The 19,659-nt window shown below is 36.3% G+C and overlaps 1 protein-coding gene across 1 annotated transcript; it reads left to right on the top strand.

Annotated features, from left to right (window-relative positions):
* The first annotated feature begins 9,728 nt into the window (after window positions 1-9,728).
* On the top strand, window positions 9,729-14,500 carry ILP-2 (insulin-like peptide 2). The gene is made up of 3 exons (XM_018539340.1): window positions 9,729-9,948; window positions 12,107-12,166; window positions 14,295-14,500. Exons 1-3 carry the CDS (start codon window positions 9,729-9,731, stop codon window positions 14,498-14,500), a joined length of 486 nt encoding a protein of 161 aa, XP_018394842.1.
* Window positions 14,501-19,659: the final 5,159 nt, after the last annotated feature.

The following is a 19,659-nucleotide window of genomic DNA, read 5'->3' as shown; positions in this document are numbered from 1 at the left end:
AAGTCCACGACACAAAACCGTAAAGCAATAAGACGTAAACAGTAAGCGAATTGGCCAATCACATTAGAGAATGTAAGACAATAACTTTAAGTTCTTTAATTCTTTATTATAATTGGCCAAATCGCTCTTACTATTTATATCTCATTGTCTTACGTTTTCTCTGTATTTCTGGGGCTTAACTTTAATCTCTATTCAATTAACTCTTTATCTTTTTCTAATTTTTCTAATTTTCTTAGAATTCAAGAAAGATAAGGAGTAAATTGAATTTTAATTGAATTTTAATTTAATAAGAATTAGAAATAGATAAACAGAGAGTAAGTTAAATCAAGATTAAAATTAATCTTACATTGATGAAGCTTAACGATTATGCAAAAGATGCGAACGTTCACGCGCGCAGAACTTACGTGATCTCGCGAGAATAATGCGGAAAATGCAAGCGCATCTCTATCCGCTATGTGGCGGACGGCGCGGCGCGGCGCGGCGACCGCTATCATACCCGGGAAGAGTGCACCGAGAGTACGTACATCCGTACGGTGTCTGGCTATGGCACACGTTCGCAGACAACTGTTCAGACCACAATTGGCCGTCTGCGACGGCTGGTAGAATGCCGGGACAGAAAAAAAAGACGAAAAACTCCTCCGGCTAGCCGCTGTATCTCTCATGTCTCCGCACTTCGTGCACGACCTCCCGAGGTCATTCAATTTGGTAACGATCTTGGTTCGCAGACCTCGTCGTCGCGACTCACGACCCGCCAGCCGCAAGAGACACCGGCGGATAGAGCAGTAGAAATTAATTTGTATGCACGGCATGCGAGTACAATCATTTCGAATGAGTCTGTCAAACCGGCGCTTAACGTGGGCATTTCTCTTCGCGCTGTAATATATCGTTCTATCTCGCGTTACACAGCTTTCGAATTTTGCAAATCCAATATAATCGATTGCAGACAGATTGTGGCGCATTCGCAACACTTGATGAACTTTGATCGATTGATTCGTACAAAATAGAGCTAAAATTCCAATTTGATATGTTAATAATTTCGCAATAATTCGATATCTTTATGAACAAATAAGTCGAAGATACTGTCATCGACGAACTGCTTATCTCTTAATCGGCAAAGCGCAAAAACAGACATATCGTATAATAAATATTAAAATTAAAATTAAAATGTATTTAAATTAAAAATATAATTTTTCGACTTTTATCTAAATAACAAAAGAATTTTTTAATAAATCGCGTAAAGGAAAGGTAATTTGTGATCTCTTTTGTGTGATAGTAATAAACTTAATATTACCCTCTCATCGAGTAAAGAGACTATTAAGAAAAAAGATATTATATTAGATAGATTTCCCTATGAAATTTATTCGTATTTATTTGATTTAATTCTCTTACTTATCTTTATATGCATCAATAAAAAAAAAGAATCATCAGTTACATATTAAGTAATAATTAAAATTAATTAAGATCAACTAATAATCAATCTTAAACTGTAGCTTGCGTGAACAGGTTACAAATTCAATCTCTAAGCCACCTACGTCAACCAATTACTGGTTGAACGATGGTGCGAGACGATTTGCACTCGATCTTTGGCGGAGTGCACAGACAAGACACGTCGCTTTCCTTGAGACCGATTGCTTCCCTCACTCGTCGCCCTCCCTCCTTGATCTGTTTGCTTTCTTCGTCGCTATCCCCCGACCACACTTAAATAAGGGGCAGCAAGCACGGGAGAGAAAGAAAGAGAGAGAGAGTACGAGCCACCTTACGCTAGTTTGCTAGGGACCTTCTGTCGAGACGGAGAACCGAACCTCTCCGGGGACAAGTCTTCGTGACAATTGTGATCAATCAGGCTGGTATTGTTAGAAACGTGACCGCACATTACCAGTCGGAAGAGCCTGAGACGCTCGTCGGCGACCGAGCGGTCGAGACGTGCCTCGTCGATCTTCTCATAGAGAGAAGTGTCGGATTTACGCTCGCGATCATTGCCGATTACTACCCGCCGACTTTCTCCATAAGCTACAAAAGCTAACGACTCGATAAAATCATTCGGCTCGAGGCAAAACAAGATCATTATCAAGGATCGAGTCTTACACACAGGATCAAGTATAAACTTAAGGATTTCAAGCGAGCGACTATATTGTAAAAAAAAAAAAAAAAAAAAAAAAAGAGTCCCAAGGGGACAAATATACATATGCCTGTGATTCACGAAATCTAAGCAACAAGCTAAGAATATTAACCGCTGTACTTCGTGCCGTTTAACGCGCACGAATCCACAAGGTCCTGGTGTCCTGGAGAACAAAAGAGAACCCAGACTGCAAGTCGGACCCCTTGATCGCCGTTTTAGCGAGGGATCAACCAAGAACGGGTTCTTTACGCGTTCGAGCACACGACCGCGACTGCTTTTGGGACAGGTGAAGAAGAACAAGAGGAAACTAGCGCGAGAGGTACTTGTCCGGCATCAATGCATCCCAGACAGCGGGAAGGGTTGATCGTGCCGGGAAGTCAACATTGCCTCGAGACGGTGGCCCGATATCGTCTACGAAGTTACGTTACGATCGTTTCCCCATGAGAGACACCACCCTCGCAATCGTCGTAGCGATCATCGTTGTGATCAAGTCCTACCTGCTGTGTCCGCGACAACGGTCAGCGTCGTTGTCTGAGAAAGAGTGCCAGACTGTGATACTACCCCGTGTGATAGAGAAAGCATCTTGTGATCCCGCGTTTTACCTCAACGTACTCAGTAAGTCACATCTCAACCGCCCTCTTGCCCTCGTTCTTATCGGACTTGTACCCTCTGCTGCGTAGAAACTAATTATAATACGAGGAAGAATATAATTCTTCCGTAAGCTCAAGATAGATCCGTCCGCCGTTCGATTCGATCGGTACATCATTTTCCAGTTATTAACACCGGATAAAACGTGGGAATCGGATTTTGGGCGTTTCCCGATAATTGATAATTTATTTGTTATTTGGACCGATTTGAAATCAACGTGAGACACGACACTCTTTTGTAGATATATTTTGTCTAAAAGGAAAGTGAAAGTTTTATCCGCGCACAAAAATACTTTTGCGATTAATTTCAGTAAATATCCAATAATTGCAGCTAAACTTATCGCACTAAATATGCAATATCAGGTATTTTATTTTAATTTGATATCGGCTTTATTTAAAAGAAGTCAACTTTGTGCTCTTACAAAGTGATAGCTGAATAAACTGAAAGACATTTTAACTTAATATAATTTGACCTACCGTTATCTTCCAAGATTCGTTGCAGCTACTTTAAATTATCGCTTCAAATCAGAATCGTTACGAGGAAGAAAGAGAGAGAGAGAGAGAGAGAGAGAGAGAGAGAGAGAGAGAGAGAGAGAGAGAGACAGAGAGAGAGTGTGTCGATTATCTTGAATCTTGAATAATTCGGGAACACTAATAACGAGGGACACTAATAACACTGACACTAATTCTAGTCACGCATGGCCGCCTCAAGTGCTATGCGAGTCTTCCTCAAATTGACATATATGAGCGCAGCACGTTTGGTACTCATGCACCGTGCAATTGTATTATTAGAGAGTGCATCTGCCTCTTGAAGTCTCATTTGTCCGAGCCATTTCTTCAAATTATACGTTGACCCGATGACGCAGCCAATTAACGATCACGCACAAAGTAATGAGCGAGAATCATTAAATTTAAAATCGTCTCTTGCAACTTTGATACGTTTAATCATTATCCTCTTCTCAATGCTGCCGATTCTTAATCGCAAATTCGTACGTCAGGGATATACCACACGGAAAATACACGAATGCATCTCTTTACAATTTTATGTTACTCGCATTTCTTACCATTCGTAATTTATAACGCCTGAGTGCGCGCTCTCGTTACTTGATACATTCTGCTTAAGCAGAATCATGCAATTAATTGCATGAGATTTACTTAATTGCATGAGATTCCGTATACGAAGGATAAAGTATAATTGATTAAATTATACTAAGAAATGCCCGAATGATACTCTTATTTCGAAATCCAGACAAATCTTCCGTCTTATGATAAGAACGAACGACAACATTTATCGTCACTTAAAAACTTGTTCTCTCAAGGCGTCTTTGTATATTTATATGTATAAATACACTTTCGAAAAAATCGTTATCGACGCGCTCAGATTCAATGTTTACGACGTGCCAACCAGGGATACGATGTAATTTTCTCATTCAAGAAATCGCACGCATTAGACAAACTCGAGAATGAGACTAAATTAAAATTCGCATTTATCTCTAATGACTCACACAAAACGATGCTAAATTCTCTCCAATCATATTTCAAGAAATTCGATGGAGATAAATTTCCACTGTATGACATAAATTAGAAAGTTGATAATTCTATTTTGAAAATTAAGAGACAAAAAAAGAGAAATAAAATAAATAACAAGATAATCAACGATTTTCGTTACCCGGTTTACTTACAGACTACAATCGTTCGTACATATCTAGAAAATCAAAAATAAAAGATACGCTAAACGTCAAGAATTAAACTTATTTACAGCATCAAATATACGATGTTTTCGTTTAGATTTTTACACTGAAGAAAAATATTCTAAATTCTAATAAATATTTGTTTGAATGGTGCCAATTAAATACTTTTTAAATATAAAGATATATTTATCTGGTATTAGAAATCATTAATTTACTTTAACTATTATTTCTTTTTATCAAGTAAATATTTATTTACTGTAAATAAATATTTATTAAAATTTAAAATATTTTTTTCAGGGTGTAAGGTCGCAATCTTATAATCCGCACAGGAACGATAGAACGGTATGAATCCAAGCGTGCAATTAAAGCGAATTAGAATCCCCCCTCCGTAATCTTTCAACCATCCCTGTCACACCTGTCTGTCCATTCATGACCAAAAAATGGAAAAGTTTCCTAGCTCTGTGGCGTACGCGACACATCACGCTCTAATCGGGAAAGTCGATCACCCCTGGGCTGGCTCGCACTCGATCGGACATAAGTGCGCTCCCTCGAGCGCGTATAAGTGCGGCCCGTTTAGTATCTTTCCGAGTGTTATATACACGTGTTTATTACTCGTGTCTGCCGGCGGTACTTCGCAGATAATACCAAGAGAAAAGACGAGGACAAAAATAGAAATGCTCTGGTCATATAAGAGAGAGTAGACATGAGAGAAGGAACGGGAGTAAAAGAGAATAGCCCGTGAGTGGTGGAGGAGTGGAGGAAGGGAGGGCGATCAAGACGACGCTCCGGAACGAGTCCTCTTTTCAATTTACGGGACTTTTCGCTATCGTGAAATGCGTCTTTTCTCTCGAGAGGCGCCGGGAGGATCTGTGTAGTTCGGTATTGTTTACAACCGTTGGAGGCGCCGGACAAGAAGCCAATGAACGGCATACGCGTACATTATCGACACGGTAATTGTTGTTCGGTCTCATTTTATGCAAATTTCAAGTACAATATAGCGTTATCTCACGGAACACAAAATATGATGTAGTGTGCGTTCAATGAAATCAATATACTCTCTAAATTTTTTAGAGCAAATATCACTCTGAAGAGTAAAATCTCATTTTTAACGATTGAAAATTGAGCCAGGCTTTTTTCAAACTGGCTTAATTTTTAAGTGAGATTCTATTTTTTTAATTTAAGGAGTACTCGCATTTTACAAGGATCAATATTGTAATACTTTTTAGTGAGGATAAGCTAACATATCTCGAATGCATTTAAAAAATTTTCTCATTGTATATTCATTCCCCTGTACGGAAAGAACGATTTTGCTAAAAAGATCTGAAATTTTGTTGGATACTCTCTAAAACTTTTTGAATAAATTTTACTCTGAAGAGTAAATGTAGCAACTCTTAAGATTGAAAAACAGCTCAAGTTTTACTCTTCAGAATGAGATTCCATTTCAAAGAATTTGGGGAATACAGATCTAAAAATAATGTTCTTGGATCATCAAAATAACTAAATTAGAAACTAAAAAAAAAAATGATGGACAACGCTGCGAAACATTTTGATATTATAACAATCAGTTTGAATTTATAACAACATTATTTCTATATCCAGCAAAATCGTTCTCTACGAGCGTGAGAGAGAACCAGGTCTCAATTAAACGAAATATTTAATTTGTATCCAAAAATATATGATCGCAAAATTTGATTAATCAGATAATTTCAATTTAATTCAATTCGTTGTATCCTAATTGATTGAAATCTAATCTCCAGTGCAATCCAATTTAAGCTCACGTCATAGTATGCATAGGAAATTAAGAATTGTGAATTAAAAATTAAAATTCAGTCATTAAAAATGAAACGAATTAAAATTAAAATTATCTGATTGATTGAACTCTAATCTGCAATTCACAATCTTCAATTTCCAATACGTCTGATACAGACTTCACGGATCATGGAACAAGACTGGGATATTCTTTCATATACATAGATATATATTGTGCTCGATATATATCTCGATTTTCGCCGGTAAATTTGACCGATATACCTCTTTTGTTTTAATTTTATTTTGTCCCCGCATGTCGACGGCGTGCGATCGCGCTTATCTTTTTTGCGGTGAGATACCGCAAGTCTCGGCCGTCTGCATTCGCGCTCATAAACACACTTATTTACCTCGTCTGGCTCTATTTTTTGTCGGTCATCAGATACACAATTTTTTTTTCACGACGAACGAAAAGAAGAACTAATCGCCAATCTTGGATATTTAAAACAATTCGCGAATTTCCGTAAAAAAATCTTGATCTTGCGTCCCAGCAAATAGTCTAATGAAAAAATAATGAGTCTCTAATATAGAAATTAACTAATTGATTTTAACTCTCCCCCCAGTAACACACTAAAATTTTTTATCATTGTTTATACTCTGAATCTTTGAGGGAAACAGTGTACATCGTATTTGTTATGTTAATTCCGAACTATCTAAAAATCTGAAAAAGTTCTTATTCTTATACATTTGTGAAATCTTTAACAATAAGTTTGCTGGAGGGTTGAAAGAAGCGAAAAGAACTTTGTTCTAATGAATGATCTGATCTATCTGTGGAATGTATATAGAAGAGATGAAGCAACACTCTTTAAGAATTACAAGTTGCACACGCGTATTTTCATCGTCATGCTACTACTAATCGCGCGAAAAAGATAAATAGAGTTAGATAACTTCGACATCAACACGCGCTGCTTCCTTCGGTTATTGCTTAGTGTTGAACACTAATTCCCATCACCACGATGCTCCGGAAATAGAAGTTGTCTGTCCTATATTCGCGTAACATGTTTTGAAGGGGGCAAGTCAATGTGTGTCTGCTACGACAACTTGGGTACGCGTTTACCTAATGATATTGCATACGCCAATCGATCGTGAATAAGTTTTATCAACCTAGAAATGACAAAAAATAATGCATATTGAACGAAAATTTAAATTAAACCGTGTCGATTGACGTATACACCGTGTCGGCAATTAAAAATAATATCGATATGAAAATCAATATTCTCCCCAGAATTAGCAGGAACGTTTCGAATCGATTTCTCTTATAGTTAAACCGTCGAGACTAATAGCTACCGAGTACTTAAGCTATTGGAAATGAAAGACCTTTCGTAAAGCTTCAAGCTTCGTAAGCTTCGAGGACGCGAAAAGAATGACGGCGTCGATTTCAATATAAAATATATTTTGCTAGAATCTTAGTTCTCAAAGCTAAAAATTATTAAGATATCGAATATCGTGAAAAATAATAATTTTATATAATATATAATTCTAAATACATTTTATTTATTTTAAATTTTACGATGAGCATTATATAGTCAGTCTTATGTGTTTAATTTCAGATTATTTTCTGCAATGTAATTATTTCTATTCCATAATTATTCCCCATATACATCTCTACACATTTCAATTTTTTAAACCTACGTTGATAATATTCCGAATATTTTGAGATTGCGTAGAATTATTGTTTCGTGAAATTATACGGTGTTATACCGTAGTCCCGCATACATTCACATATCAAGGCCGCTGGCCTTATTTCCATTTTCGTTGATAACGCGAACTAATCGAATGCGACGTAGCCTGCAAAACAAGTCAACATTGTTCTAATCCTATCACAGACATAACAGCGGTCGCTGGTGGAACTTTGAGGCGATACTGCAGAAACACCGGTGACCTATCCCAAGCAAACTAGGATAATACCCTAGAAGCCATATCTCTGTGTACGTATATGTGCGTGTATGCGCTTGTACACATGAAAAGTTTACCTCATTAAAATGCCCCCACGCTCAATTATCTTTTTGTTCCAAAATAACGTTGTCTCATGAATATATAATATCGACAGTCCCCTATGAGTACACAATATTCCTAGAATGTTACATGAATATTATTTGCCTTTTATCAAATTCATAACATTCCGAGAATATTGTTTTATAGGATTGCTTCAACGAGAGATGGATACTTCTGTAAAATTACCACGAAGAGGCACGAAACGATCGTCCCTAAAATAACGAACGGCAGGAAAGGATCTATACGCACTAGTCCGATCGAGGAGTAGATCGCAATTATGCTGGCGTGTGAACAAAGGTCGCTCCTATGAACAAAGCGCGAGAGGCGGCTTCTCTTTCTCTTGTTCTATCGGTGACTCCCGTTGCGACGCGACGCGTCGATTACACGACATCCGCGGACGAAAGTACGCGTCCTCTCCCTCCCTCTCTCTCTCTCTCTCTCTCTCTCTCTCTCTCTCTCTCTCTCTCTCTTTTTTTTCTCTCTCTCTCTCTCTCTCTCTCTCTCTCTCTCTCTCTCTCTCTCTCTCTTTCTTTCTCTCGCCGCTGCAAGATTTATAATTAAGTGAAAGATATCTAAAAATAGAGGCACCCTGCGCGACCGCTGGAATGCCGCGAGCATTCAATTAATCCCGATAAACCGGACGCAACGCCGAGTTTCCCAAGGCGAGGTCTGATGTCGAATCACATGATGTGTTTCTACGCTTTAACGAATAGATCGTCGCCTAAACGGATAACTAAAAAAATATGTCCGAACGAACATCAGCGTCGAAAAAACTGTGTCTGAATTTCGGATATGCCGGTATAATGAGGTGTTATTTTAACAAACAGATCGTCCGATCTGTTATCTCAGATAACTTCATTTCTATTCGTTTACTCAAAGGCTGCATGATGACACCGATAGACGAGATCGCTGCCCCAGAATTTCTATCCACATTTAATAAACGATACTGTCTAATGTTGAGTCCAGATTTCCATCCGAGTGTCATCCAGGTATCACTCCAGTTTTATTGTTTACGGAATATTGGACAAGGATGACATAACATCCGGGTAGCACCCGGGTGGGAATCTAAACACGCCATAAATTCTTTGGAGTGAAATCTCACTCTAAAGAGTGAAAAATGAGCAGTTTTGAAAAAGATTTTCAATCTTTAAGAGTGAGATCACTTTTCTGAATGACAATCAAAAGTTTTAGGGGGAATATGTATATTTCCTTTTTTTTTACCCCCTTTCTTTCCTTTTTTGAAAATTTCTATTATAAAATCATTGCAAATCTTGAGCGAATCTAATTGCAATAAATATTAAAGTCTGCCGAGTCGATCAATTTAACGTACTTTTATCCGCTTATAGAAATTCAGAGTTTCATTTTCATAGGAACTTTGTGATTTAATTGCAAAGTAAAGCGGATGAAGATTAGTGAGACGATGAATTTAATTTCCTGAATGTAATTAAACGAGAATCGTATCACTTTCAGATGTCCGCAAACCGATTGAACGTGCTGGTGACCCTGATGCTCGCCGTCGCGCTTCTTGTGATGGAATCGGGAAACGCACAGGTGGATGGCTATCCCCAATTCGGCTCGAAGCGATCCGCCGTAAATGCGCCACAGAAATATTGCGGCAAGAAGCTTTCCAATGCTCTACAGATAATCTGTGATGGCGTGTACAATTCCATGTTTAAGAAGAGTGGTCAAGGTGAGTTTGTGAGTTAATCGATGGAAGAAACGCTCATTTCAATATCAAGTAATATAGATCATTACTGAATGCAACAATTGTGTTTATTTCTCTTTCTTCGCGTGATGAACGTTAAGCAATTATGTTTCTAAATGTGTGGACACAAGAGACGCATCGTATTTCATTCTTGATATAATCATAGCTCAAAGCGACTGTTTAACTAGCGGTTATTCGCTGATTATTTCAGCCTTAATAGGCGTCTTTCACCGTTAATTTTCAAATTGCACATGTCTGCAAGAAACAAATAACAGGCTAATATGATTAGATCTTAAATATTAGCAACAATTTAATAAAATAATTTTATATCTGAACAATTATAGGTAAAGTTATACCGATAAGAATTTTTTTATCTAATTTTATTTAATTTATATCTTATTTGATTAAATTTATATCCATATTTATATATAAGTAAATATTTCTATATAATAAAAATTTTTTAATTAATTATTTATTGGCGCATTTTCACTCTATTATTAAAATTTATAGAGAACAAAACAATGATTTTTTCAGAGACATAAAAATGTTCATTGACGTTTTTCTTTTAATTTCTTGATTTCCTGCAATAAACGATTTGCGAGAGGAAAATCACGCGTCCGGAATACATCAATGACGCTCTTGCGCGCGTGCAAGCATAATAATTCAGGAAGTTAATAATAGCACAAGTTAAAGAATAATATTAAGGAAGATTTCTCGATGGCAGACGCCTCGTAAGAAAATTTGCATTTATAATGCGGCGACATGGCCATTAATATTAATGTCGTTCGCATTCCTTCTTTCTCGATTAATGTCACCCTCGATGGCGCGACAAGTATTTTATAATAAAGGCATTGATACTTATCCAACGTAAAGGCCAAATTGCTGGGTAAGATTCCATAGGTTAGGATGTCGCAAGACGTTTGGTAAAAAAAATATTCATAAACAGATACAACCTTATTAACGTTTATTTGACGTTTTGAATTATCCATCACTCCTTATAACGTTAAACCCGCATATCTAAAGTGACTCGTTTCGAAGTATGAATGAGGCTTAATTTGCACTGGACGTATAATTAAACGGCTCAATATAAGAATGAGGTCAGCCTATAATTCGTATAGCTCACTTTAGATACAACCTCACGTTTAAAGCGAACGTTATAGACTACGCTGCCCACCGATTATAAGGGAACTTTTATCGGTCGGACCCTTCAATTTTAACGGCTTCTCAAGCATGGTCTTTTACAAAAGGCGATTAAGCACGCGATCAATCTGTGCCCACAATTAACCAAGTAATCGCCACTTTGTCGCCAATGAATAATGCATGTAAGCGTATTACGTATTCCCGAGTAGGATCATAAGCCGACGCACCTTTCATAATCGTCGAATGACTTAAATATGCCGACAATCGGGGACATTACATTTTTTAGCGACAGCACTTTAGTCACGGTTTTTTTTTTTTTTCATGAAAACAAAAGCAAAAATTTACAACGGAAATTTACGTGAACCTTTTTCGGACACGTAAAACAACTTATCATTGAGCTTAATCGATCAAATAGATTCGTATAATCTGACAGCGGGATCTAGATGTGCCTGTCCAATTTATTGATGATCCTGCAAAGCAAATTCTCATTGTTTATCTCAAATATAGTATACGTGACACGTATTGCAAATCCTATTTTGTTTTCGAAAACACGTAAAATTGTCCAAACAAAACGTAGGCAACATGGCACAAATAAAATTAGCATTATTCTAGTTCGATCTTAAACTTATGATATATTAAAATCAATGGCTCTTACGCTAATTATAAAAGTAATGTAACATTAGTGTTATAATTTCACACTCAGTAATGTAATTCTTATATTATATACCATTTATTATATTACATTTATATTTTTGAATGCAAAATTGTGTAACAGAGATATTATGTTATAATTTTAAAATTTTAAACAGATTATAAACGTATTCAGTTAATTAAAATTAACATAATATCTATGTTATAATTCGTATAATAAATCGTATCGATTCTGTTGGCACTAATTAATTTTTTGTTTGCACTTGTAATTACGCTTAAACATCCTTTCCTTTCGATCACTAAAAAAGTTTTGAGATTTTCAAACAATGTTTCACTTTGATTTCTTTCACAGCGCGGGAAGAAGCGAACGTCGATAGCAGAGATAGCAACTTTGACTACGTTCGCACCCAAGGTATGACTTTAGAGAGAAAAAGTTTTTACGGCCGAAAGCTTTTTCGAAAATTTCAAAACTTTTCTAGATTTTCCCACAAATAAGAGGCACACTGTAAACAATGCAATGTTTAAAATGTTTAAAACATCTCTCTTTGCAAAGCAAACGTTTATCTAATAATAAAAGATATTTCAATTTTAAACGTCTTTAAATTCAAACACATAGGGTAAACCCGGTATATACGCCGCACCTATCGAAAACTTAATTTATCAATTATTATTTAGTATGTTTAAAGCAAATTAATTATACAAATAAAAACTTTGTATCATCTACTACTGTAAAAAAAAATATTAGAAATCCAAAATAATTTATTTTCGATATTAAAAAGCAGGGAATGGAAAGTTACTTTTTAAAAGTAACTAGTTACAGTTACTCGTTACCGAGTAAAAAATGTAACTAGTTACAGTTACAGTTATCGCTTTTTAAAAGTAACTCGTTACAGTTACCGTTACTTGAAAAATAACTTTTCGTTACTTTTCCGTTACTTTTTTATTGTAGAATGGCTCAAATAATAAATTAAATAAAAGTAAAATGAGAAGGGTTACGAGCCAAAAATTTATTTCAATAAACAATTTATTTCCGATAAGAACGACGATGACAATGTAATTAAATGTATAAATATATATTAGAACAATACATAGATAAAACAAGATAAAAACAAACGACGTTTCGACACTTATTGTCATCGTCTTTTAAACTGTTTCGCTTTTGGGTTCATAGCCCTTCTCATTTTACTATTATTTAATTTATTTTTTAATTTTTTTTAAACACAATTTTGTAATTCTAAAACCTGTAAAATATGCAGCAAACTGAAATATTTGTATGTCCTATGTATTACATAGAAGATAGAAGTGTAAAATAATTACTGAATCATAACGGCCGAATGTCTAAGGGCTTTCAAGTCTTATTGATAAGCGCTATAAATAGCATGTATCCAATCGAACCGTGTTCAATCGTGTCCAAAGTAACGACAAAAGTAACTGTAAATTTCGTTACCGTTACCCAAAAAATGTAACTCGTTACCGTTACAGTTACCAAAAAAAGAAAGTAACGCAGTTACCAGTAAAGTTACCAAAAAAGTAACTTGTAACTGTAACTTCGTTACAAGTAACGAGTTACTTCCAATCCCTGTTAAAAAGTAACTTTTTCAAACTCCTGCATTTTTGCCATTTATCCCATAGGGGAGGATAATATGGCCACTCGTATATAATTCATAAGAAAATCACAAATAATTTATAAATAAGATGTAAAATGACGACGTAACTTACATTGTTTATTAATATATGACAATTTTTATTGTTCAGAATGAAAATTGGAACACAAATAGGACTTAATACAATTTTTTTAAATAGCTTCAAATCTTTGAAAATAATCTTTAAACGTTTAAGATTTATCAACATTTATGCATTAATGCAATGTATAATTGTTAGAATTAACAAAAACTTCTTAAATAGAGCGTCTGTGCTGCGGCACAGCATCCCGCTCGCTAAAAATGCCGTATATCCCAAATAGATGGGATATATATGACAACTAATTAAACAAACAATACAGGAGCAAAGCACTTGTATTTTGCTATACAACATGCTTTACTATTCCTCTACACATATGTATTGCAAAATAACCACTAAGTCTTTTACACGCTCTATAATAATCATTTTATGTAGATTATAAATTATGATGGCAATACTTATTACAGTAAAAAATCGGTTTAACTCGCAATAATTTCATTAATATTAACAGTAAAGAACTGAAATCATAACATAATACTAATATACCATAAAGGCATGTAACAAAGTAATTGACGGAAAATTATCCCCACTCCTTCTATTTTTTCTGACTTCTGCGGCGTATTTCCTGACGCGGCGTATATACCGGGTTTACCCTAGTGTTTTGTTTATTAAAAAAGTTTAAAACTAAACCGTCTTTAATTAAAAAAAAAACAGAGACAAGAATAAAATATATTAATATTTTAAAATAAACGAGAATGAGATAAGCGAGCGCACTTATTAAATTAAACAGAATTTTTGATGGTTTATTGAAGTCTATTAATTGAAGTTATAATGCCACTACAGATTTGTTTCTGTTTCAGAAATGGAAATGGCCGATTATCCGATCGCCTACGAATTTCCTCCATTCCTGCCGCGAGCGAGGGCACGGGGGATGTTAGACGGACGCTTCGCTGGCAGGCGTTACCGAAGGCAGGGTCGAGGTATCCATGAGGAATGCTGCATCAACCCGTGTACGATAAATGAACTGACTAGCTACTGCGGCGGCAGAGGAGGCGCTTCGGAGTAACCGGTAACCCTTCGACTTCCGCTTTGCTGCTCGATCATCATGCAAACTGAATAATCCCAGAGATACACGCCTCACGCGCATATACCCACGTACACACACATAGAGGGACATACACACATTCCACATTACGTACGGTACACGTTGGAAAGTTCACCGGTAAACCGCATCATCGCTCACGTTGGAGACTGACTCGTCATAATTGTGTATACATTTACGTATCTACGATGGAACTGACTTTTTTAACGCATGATCGTGCACGGGATTGTATACTCTTCTCCTTGATTTCTTGTGAACGAGGGAGCACTAGAGGGAAGACATAAAGAGATTCGAAGAGATCGAAGATATGTCATTTTAGAAGGTGACATCATCAGTAATTCTGCTTCTTTTAAATTAATGACATTTGCCCGGCAGTGGGATGATTTTTGCGATTGAGAATGCTTGTTAAGCTTTATCTGTGTGATTATATAATAGATTATATAAAGACCGTTTGAAAGAGGAAAAAATCTGTTCAATCCAATTTAATTCTTTCTAACTTTGAAATCTCAAATACTTATTTCAAATTTAAGATGGTTCTTCCTTCACTTGCTCTGCCTTGTCTACATATTTATGAAAAGACACGAGTCTTTTCTTTACAAGCGTAATTTAGTGAAGCGGAAATCAATTTTATAGACAAACTATATATTCATAATTGAGAACGTTTAAACATTATTAATGATCTCTATAAAAGATATATCACTAAAATTAAATTTATTTTCTTTAAAACTGTATGGGACGTTTATGACTTTACTTTTTTCGAGAAAAGAACCAATATCGGTGCCCCATGATATTCGCCTGATTAACGAGAGTCAAATCGGGACAGAAAGATTAGAAACAGACATTGAAAGAAAAGGTAAAACCAATCGCGATCTGTTCGTGCGTATCTAACGTGTGATCACGCGTAATTATAGCGATCATCGTACAACACACGTGAAAAATGGAGAACGTGCATGTCACGCGACTTCATGCTTGCCTTGTCGATCGTGGATTTGAATTGAAAATTATCTCTCTTCCTAATCAGGCAGCATCGAGTGATATTGCCACGCGATTTTTCAATTCATATATATAAATGTATTTGAATATTCGCACATTTGATTTTGACCTCGTGACCTACGAGAGTTTCTGCGTGTCCACTGTCTATACTTTCTATCACTCTGCGTAGTACTACACGTACACTGTTAGCGAATGTTCCTCTCGCGATTTAGGACGCGTTTCGTTTTCACGCTCATACATTTTATACTAGAAAAAGAGTTTGGTAATAGCTACCAATTCAAATATTTATTAAATATTATCAATGGTAATACTTGCTAAATTTCTAAAGGTAAAATTATGTTTAGTTGTATTAACCAAACATTCAATTGGCATTATTTCACAAAACATTTGATAGCTATACTATCAAATTCTGTTTTCGGTGTAAGCATTATAAATCATTTTTATTGTCAAATATTAAACAAGAATAAATGGTGCTTACAGCGCTGTAAGCGCAAAACGAAACGTATCCTTGGAAATATTGGAAAATCTTTTCGCGATTATCGGAGGGATACATCTCACTCGCATGGTGATTTTTGGCGACGAAGCACAGAAGGAACAGCTCGAAATAATTTAGTTTCTTGTAACTTTAGTTAACTGTAACTTCTTTTTTTAATGTCAAAATTCGAGATTCGTTTAACGACCGAGAGCAAGTCGTTGCTCGGAGACACGATGTCATCGTTCGTCGTTGAACGAATGCCGAATTTAATATACATAGGACATTACTGTAGCTTGCGTTATTTTTAATCTGCCAGAGGCTGTGACGATTTCAAGGGGCATCTACGACTGCATATGGTGATATTATTCTTATTCGTAGAACCTGTATTCCCAATTATCCTTCGAGGAAAGGACCGAGATAGTGCATAAGACGATTGGGAAGTTATGCACTTTGTCATATCGCTCGTATCGGAACGCACGATTAGCAAAATCTGTATATCAGTAGCTATGCAGACAAATCTAACTTATGTTCATTTCTATCAAATGTAGAGTAACTTTAATCTCGCTTTGACTTACTTTTCATCCTTTTCTAGTTCTAAAAATTCGAAAAAGATAAAAGTTAACTGAGATAAATATATAGCAAGGAACTTGCAGCAGCATTGCTGCAACATTAGCGCGATGGAAGTTAAATCTGTATTAATAGAAAGAACTTATACTTATTTCTACCAATGTAGTTTAATTTTAATCTTGGTTTAACTAACTCTTCATCCTTTTCTATAATAGTTCTATAAGAATTCTAATTCTAAGAATTAAGAAGAGATGAAGAGTAAGTTGAACCGAGATTAGTAAGTTAATCTACATTAGATTAGATGTTGATTTAATGCAAAAATAGCAATTTATTTATCTTGAAGACGTTGTATCTAAATTATCTAGAAAAACCCAATTCTGCCTGTTTTATTCTTATATTGAATTGTTTTTATTAAATTCGATTGCTAGGTAGCGATTGGAGAATTATTGCGTTTGCGTACGACGATACACGACAAAGGTGAGCTCATTTAGAAGCATGAAACGTGGTTCTAGGAAAACACGCTTTCGTGTTTGCATGACTATCGTTTAAATGAAACTTCGGTAAGCCGGAAAGATCATGAGTCCGCCGTCCTACCTCGAAAGGTATTTACGTTTCCAATAATACAAGCGTATGTAGTAAAGAATAATTTTAATAAGAGAGGGTGTGTTGTGAATACGCGTATACGGTAATACAATGAATACAAGCTGAAATCTGATTTATTTAGCAGCCGAACTTACGGTCTGAACGCATGAAAGAAAACAAAAAAGAAGTAAACGAAATGAATAAGCGTATTGTCGAAGGAGAAAAAACTAAGATAAACATTCCACAGACGCGTCATGAATCAAACATCGAGAAAATCGTGGTATACTCGCCACAGCTATTCACTCGCGAGAGAAGTTTCGTATTAATACCGATTCGTTTCTATCGATAGCGTTGACTTTCCGTTACGTATTAAGTGATCTCTAAATCGCATGCCATTTACCTCGTCACGCATATCTAGCGTAAGAGCACGTTTCATTCCAAAGTATATTAAATACTGTTATGCTTTATCACCGAACTTGTTTTAGCGCTTATTCCGATTAACTGAATCTCCTTCCTCTGTCCGTATCGTAGGTAGGTCTACAAAACTTGCGAAGGAATAGCAGATAACTAATCCGGAGTAAGTTGACGCAGTCCATCTCGTCGCGATTTGCTAGGAAAGTTCGGAAACATGGCAAATTCGAAAAAGCGAGTGCACACTTCATTATTATTGTCATAAAAAGTAATATATAATTAATTTCTTTCTATTTATGTGTAATTAATATTGTTCGTAAGCTCTCTCTTTGAAGATATTATAAGAAGAAATTTTGAAAATTGTTTTATCTTTTACGCTTTCGATTTAATCTTTAACCTCAACGAAAACTGTGAGTATATGTAGTAACATAAGTAATTTAAGGATATGAATAATCTTTTTCGAATTTACGATTCGCCGAATTTTCTCTGTCCCAATCATGATGTCCATCTCTCCGCGCACGCTCCTCGCCTATTCGTCGCCAGATCTCTCATCTCTCATTGAATAACGCGACAAGGTGATTATAATCGCCAAGGTCGTAAGTTATTGATTAGATGCCAATTATCGTAATCGTTTATTATTGATCATCATCGAGATTATTATGTTCCATTTACCGCATTAGCGCTGTCACGATCATTTTTATCATTTCTCATCCCCATCACCCCGTGTCATCGTCATAACGAGATGTGATTTGTACATCGCTAACGTTGCTACCGAGCTTGCTTGAGCGCATTTTGGTCGCGCTTTCCGCGTTCTACTTTCGCACTTATATTTTCCCATCCCTTCCGCCTTTCCGTTTATCTCCTTTTAGTTCCGGCAATCTCCCTCGCGCGATGACTGTAATACAGCGGAGACGAGAGTGAGGGTCGAGAAACGACGAAGACAGCGAAAGTAGATGTATAACGATAGCGGATAAAATCACTGACAGCGCACGGTATAAAGGTAATCAGCTAATACCGATCAACCGCAATATATCGCAGAAAACAGATGTACGTACAAAGAATCAAACAGATATAGCTTGCGAGTCTATCGAGGCTGTGGAGGGGAATATTCGGACAGGGTGATTGATGCGAAACGAGATATGCGAAGTATAAACGAATATCCGTTTCCGATATTCCCCGTATTGTTTCTCGATAAACTGTTTATTCGACTTCGTCGTGTCTCGGCCCCAACACACGTCGCTCGGTCCTTCGGTGCGAAGAGAGAGAAATAAACCGCGGTAGCCCCTTTTGCTGCGGCTGCGAACGAGAGACAACTCAGACGCTCCGGCGAGAGGAGCGGCGATATATACTACTACTTCGTAGGGCACGGACGATGTGATTTGTATATTGAGATGTACTTCAACTTAAACGATAAATAATGAAAATCGTTCCCAAGAAGAATCTGTTTTCTATTCTCCACCATGACCACCCACACTTCGTTCCAATTTCCGTAGCATTCGGCAGTACGAGGACGATTAATCTCAATGATCTCAATTCTACTTGGCGTTACACTTTTATACGCACGGAATGTGCACGTCCTATTAATAATATCACTATTAATTTCCTCTGACAGATGATTCACACGATTACTTGCTTAATGTTACTAATGGTGCGTATATTGATCGCGCCCGTCTAACGCAACCTTCGTGCCGACTGATATAACGTTCACGAGGACTTTACATCCGCGAACGTCCGCGAACATTAATCTCTCCAGTTTATCTCTAAAATATAAAGAATACTATATATTATTATAAACGCTAGAAACTGTTTAAAGAGAAAGACAATCGATAATTATTGCTAACTGCATGATGTTTCGATAAGCGTTTTCTTCAAATAAAGAATGATTAATAAAAATATAGAATGATTAATAAAAATTTGATCGCTTTAAAAATCGTCCGTCTTTTTCAGTTTGTCAATTGCTTGGATCAGATAATTTCTGTAGTTAGAAGGTTAAAGAATAAGATAGCGTTGTGATAGATGAATTGTGTGAAATATTAGATGTAACTTGCGTGACAAAATGGTACACGTGTCTATTTCTCTAGTCATATTTAATGTT

The sequence above is a fragment of the Cyphomyrmex costatus genome, unplaced genomic scaffold (genome assembly GCF_001594065.2).
Source record: "Cyphomyrmex costatus isolate MS0001 unplaced genomic scaffold, Ccosl1.0 scaffold211, whole genome shotgun sequence".
Lineage (NCBI taxonomy): Eukaryota > Metazoa > Arthropoda > Insecta > Hymenoptera > Formicidae > Cyphomyrmex > Cyphomyrmex costatus.
This window is presented reverse-complemented; position numbering and strand designations above follow the sequence as displayed.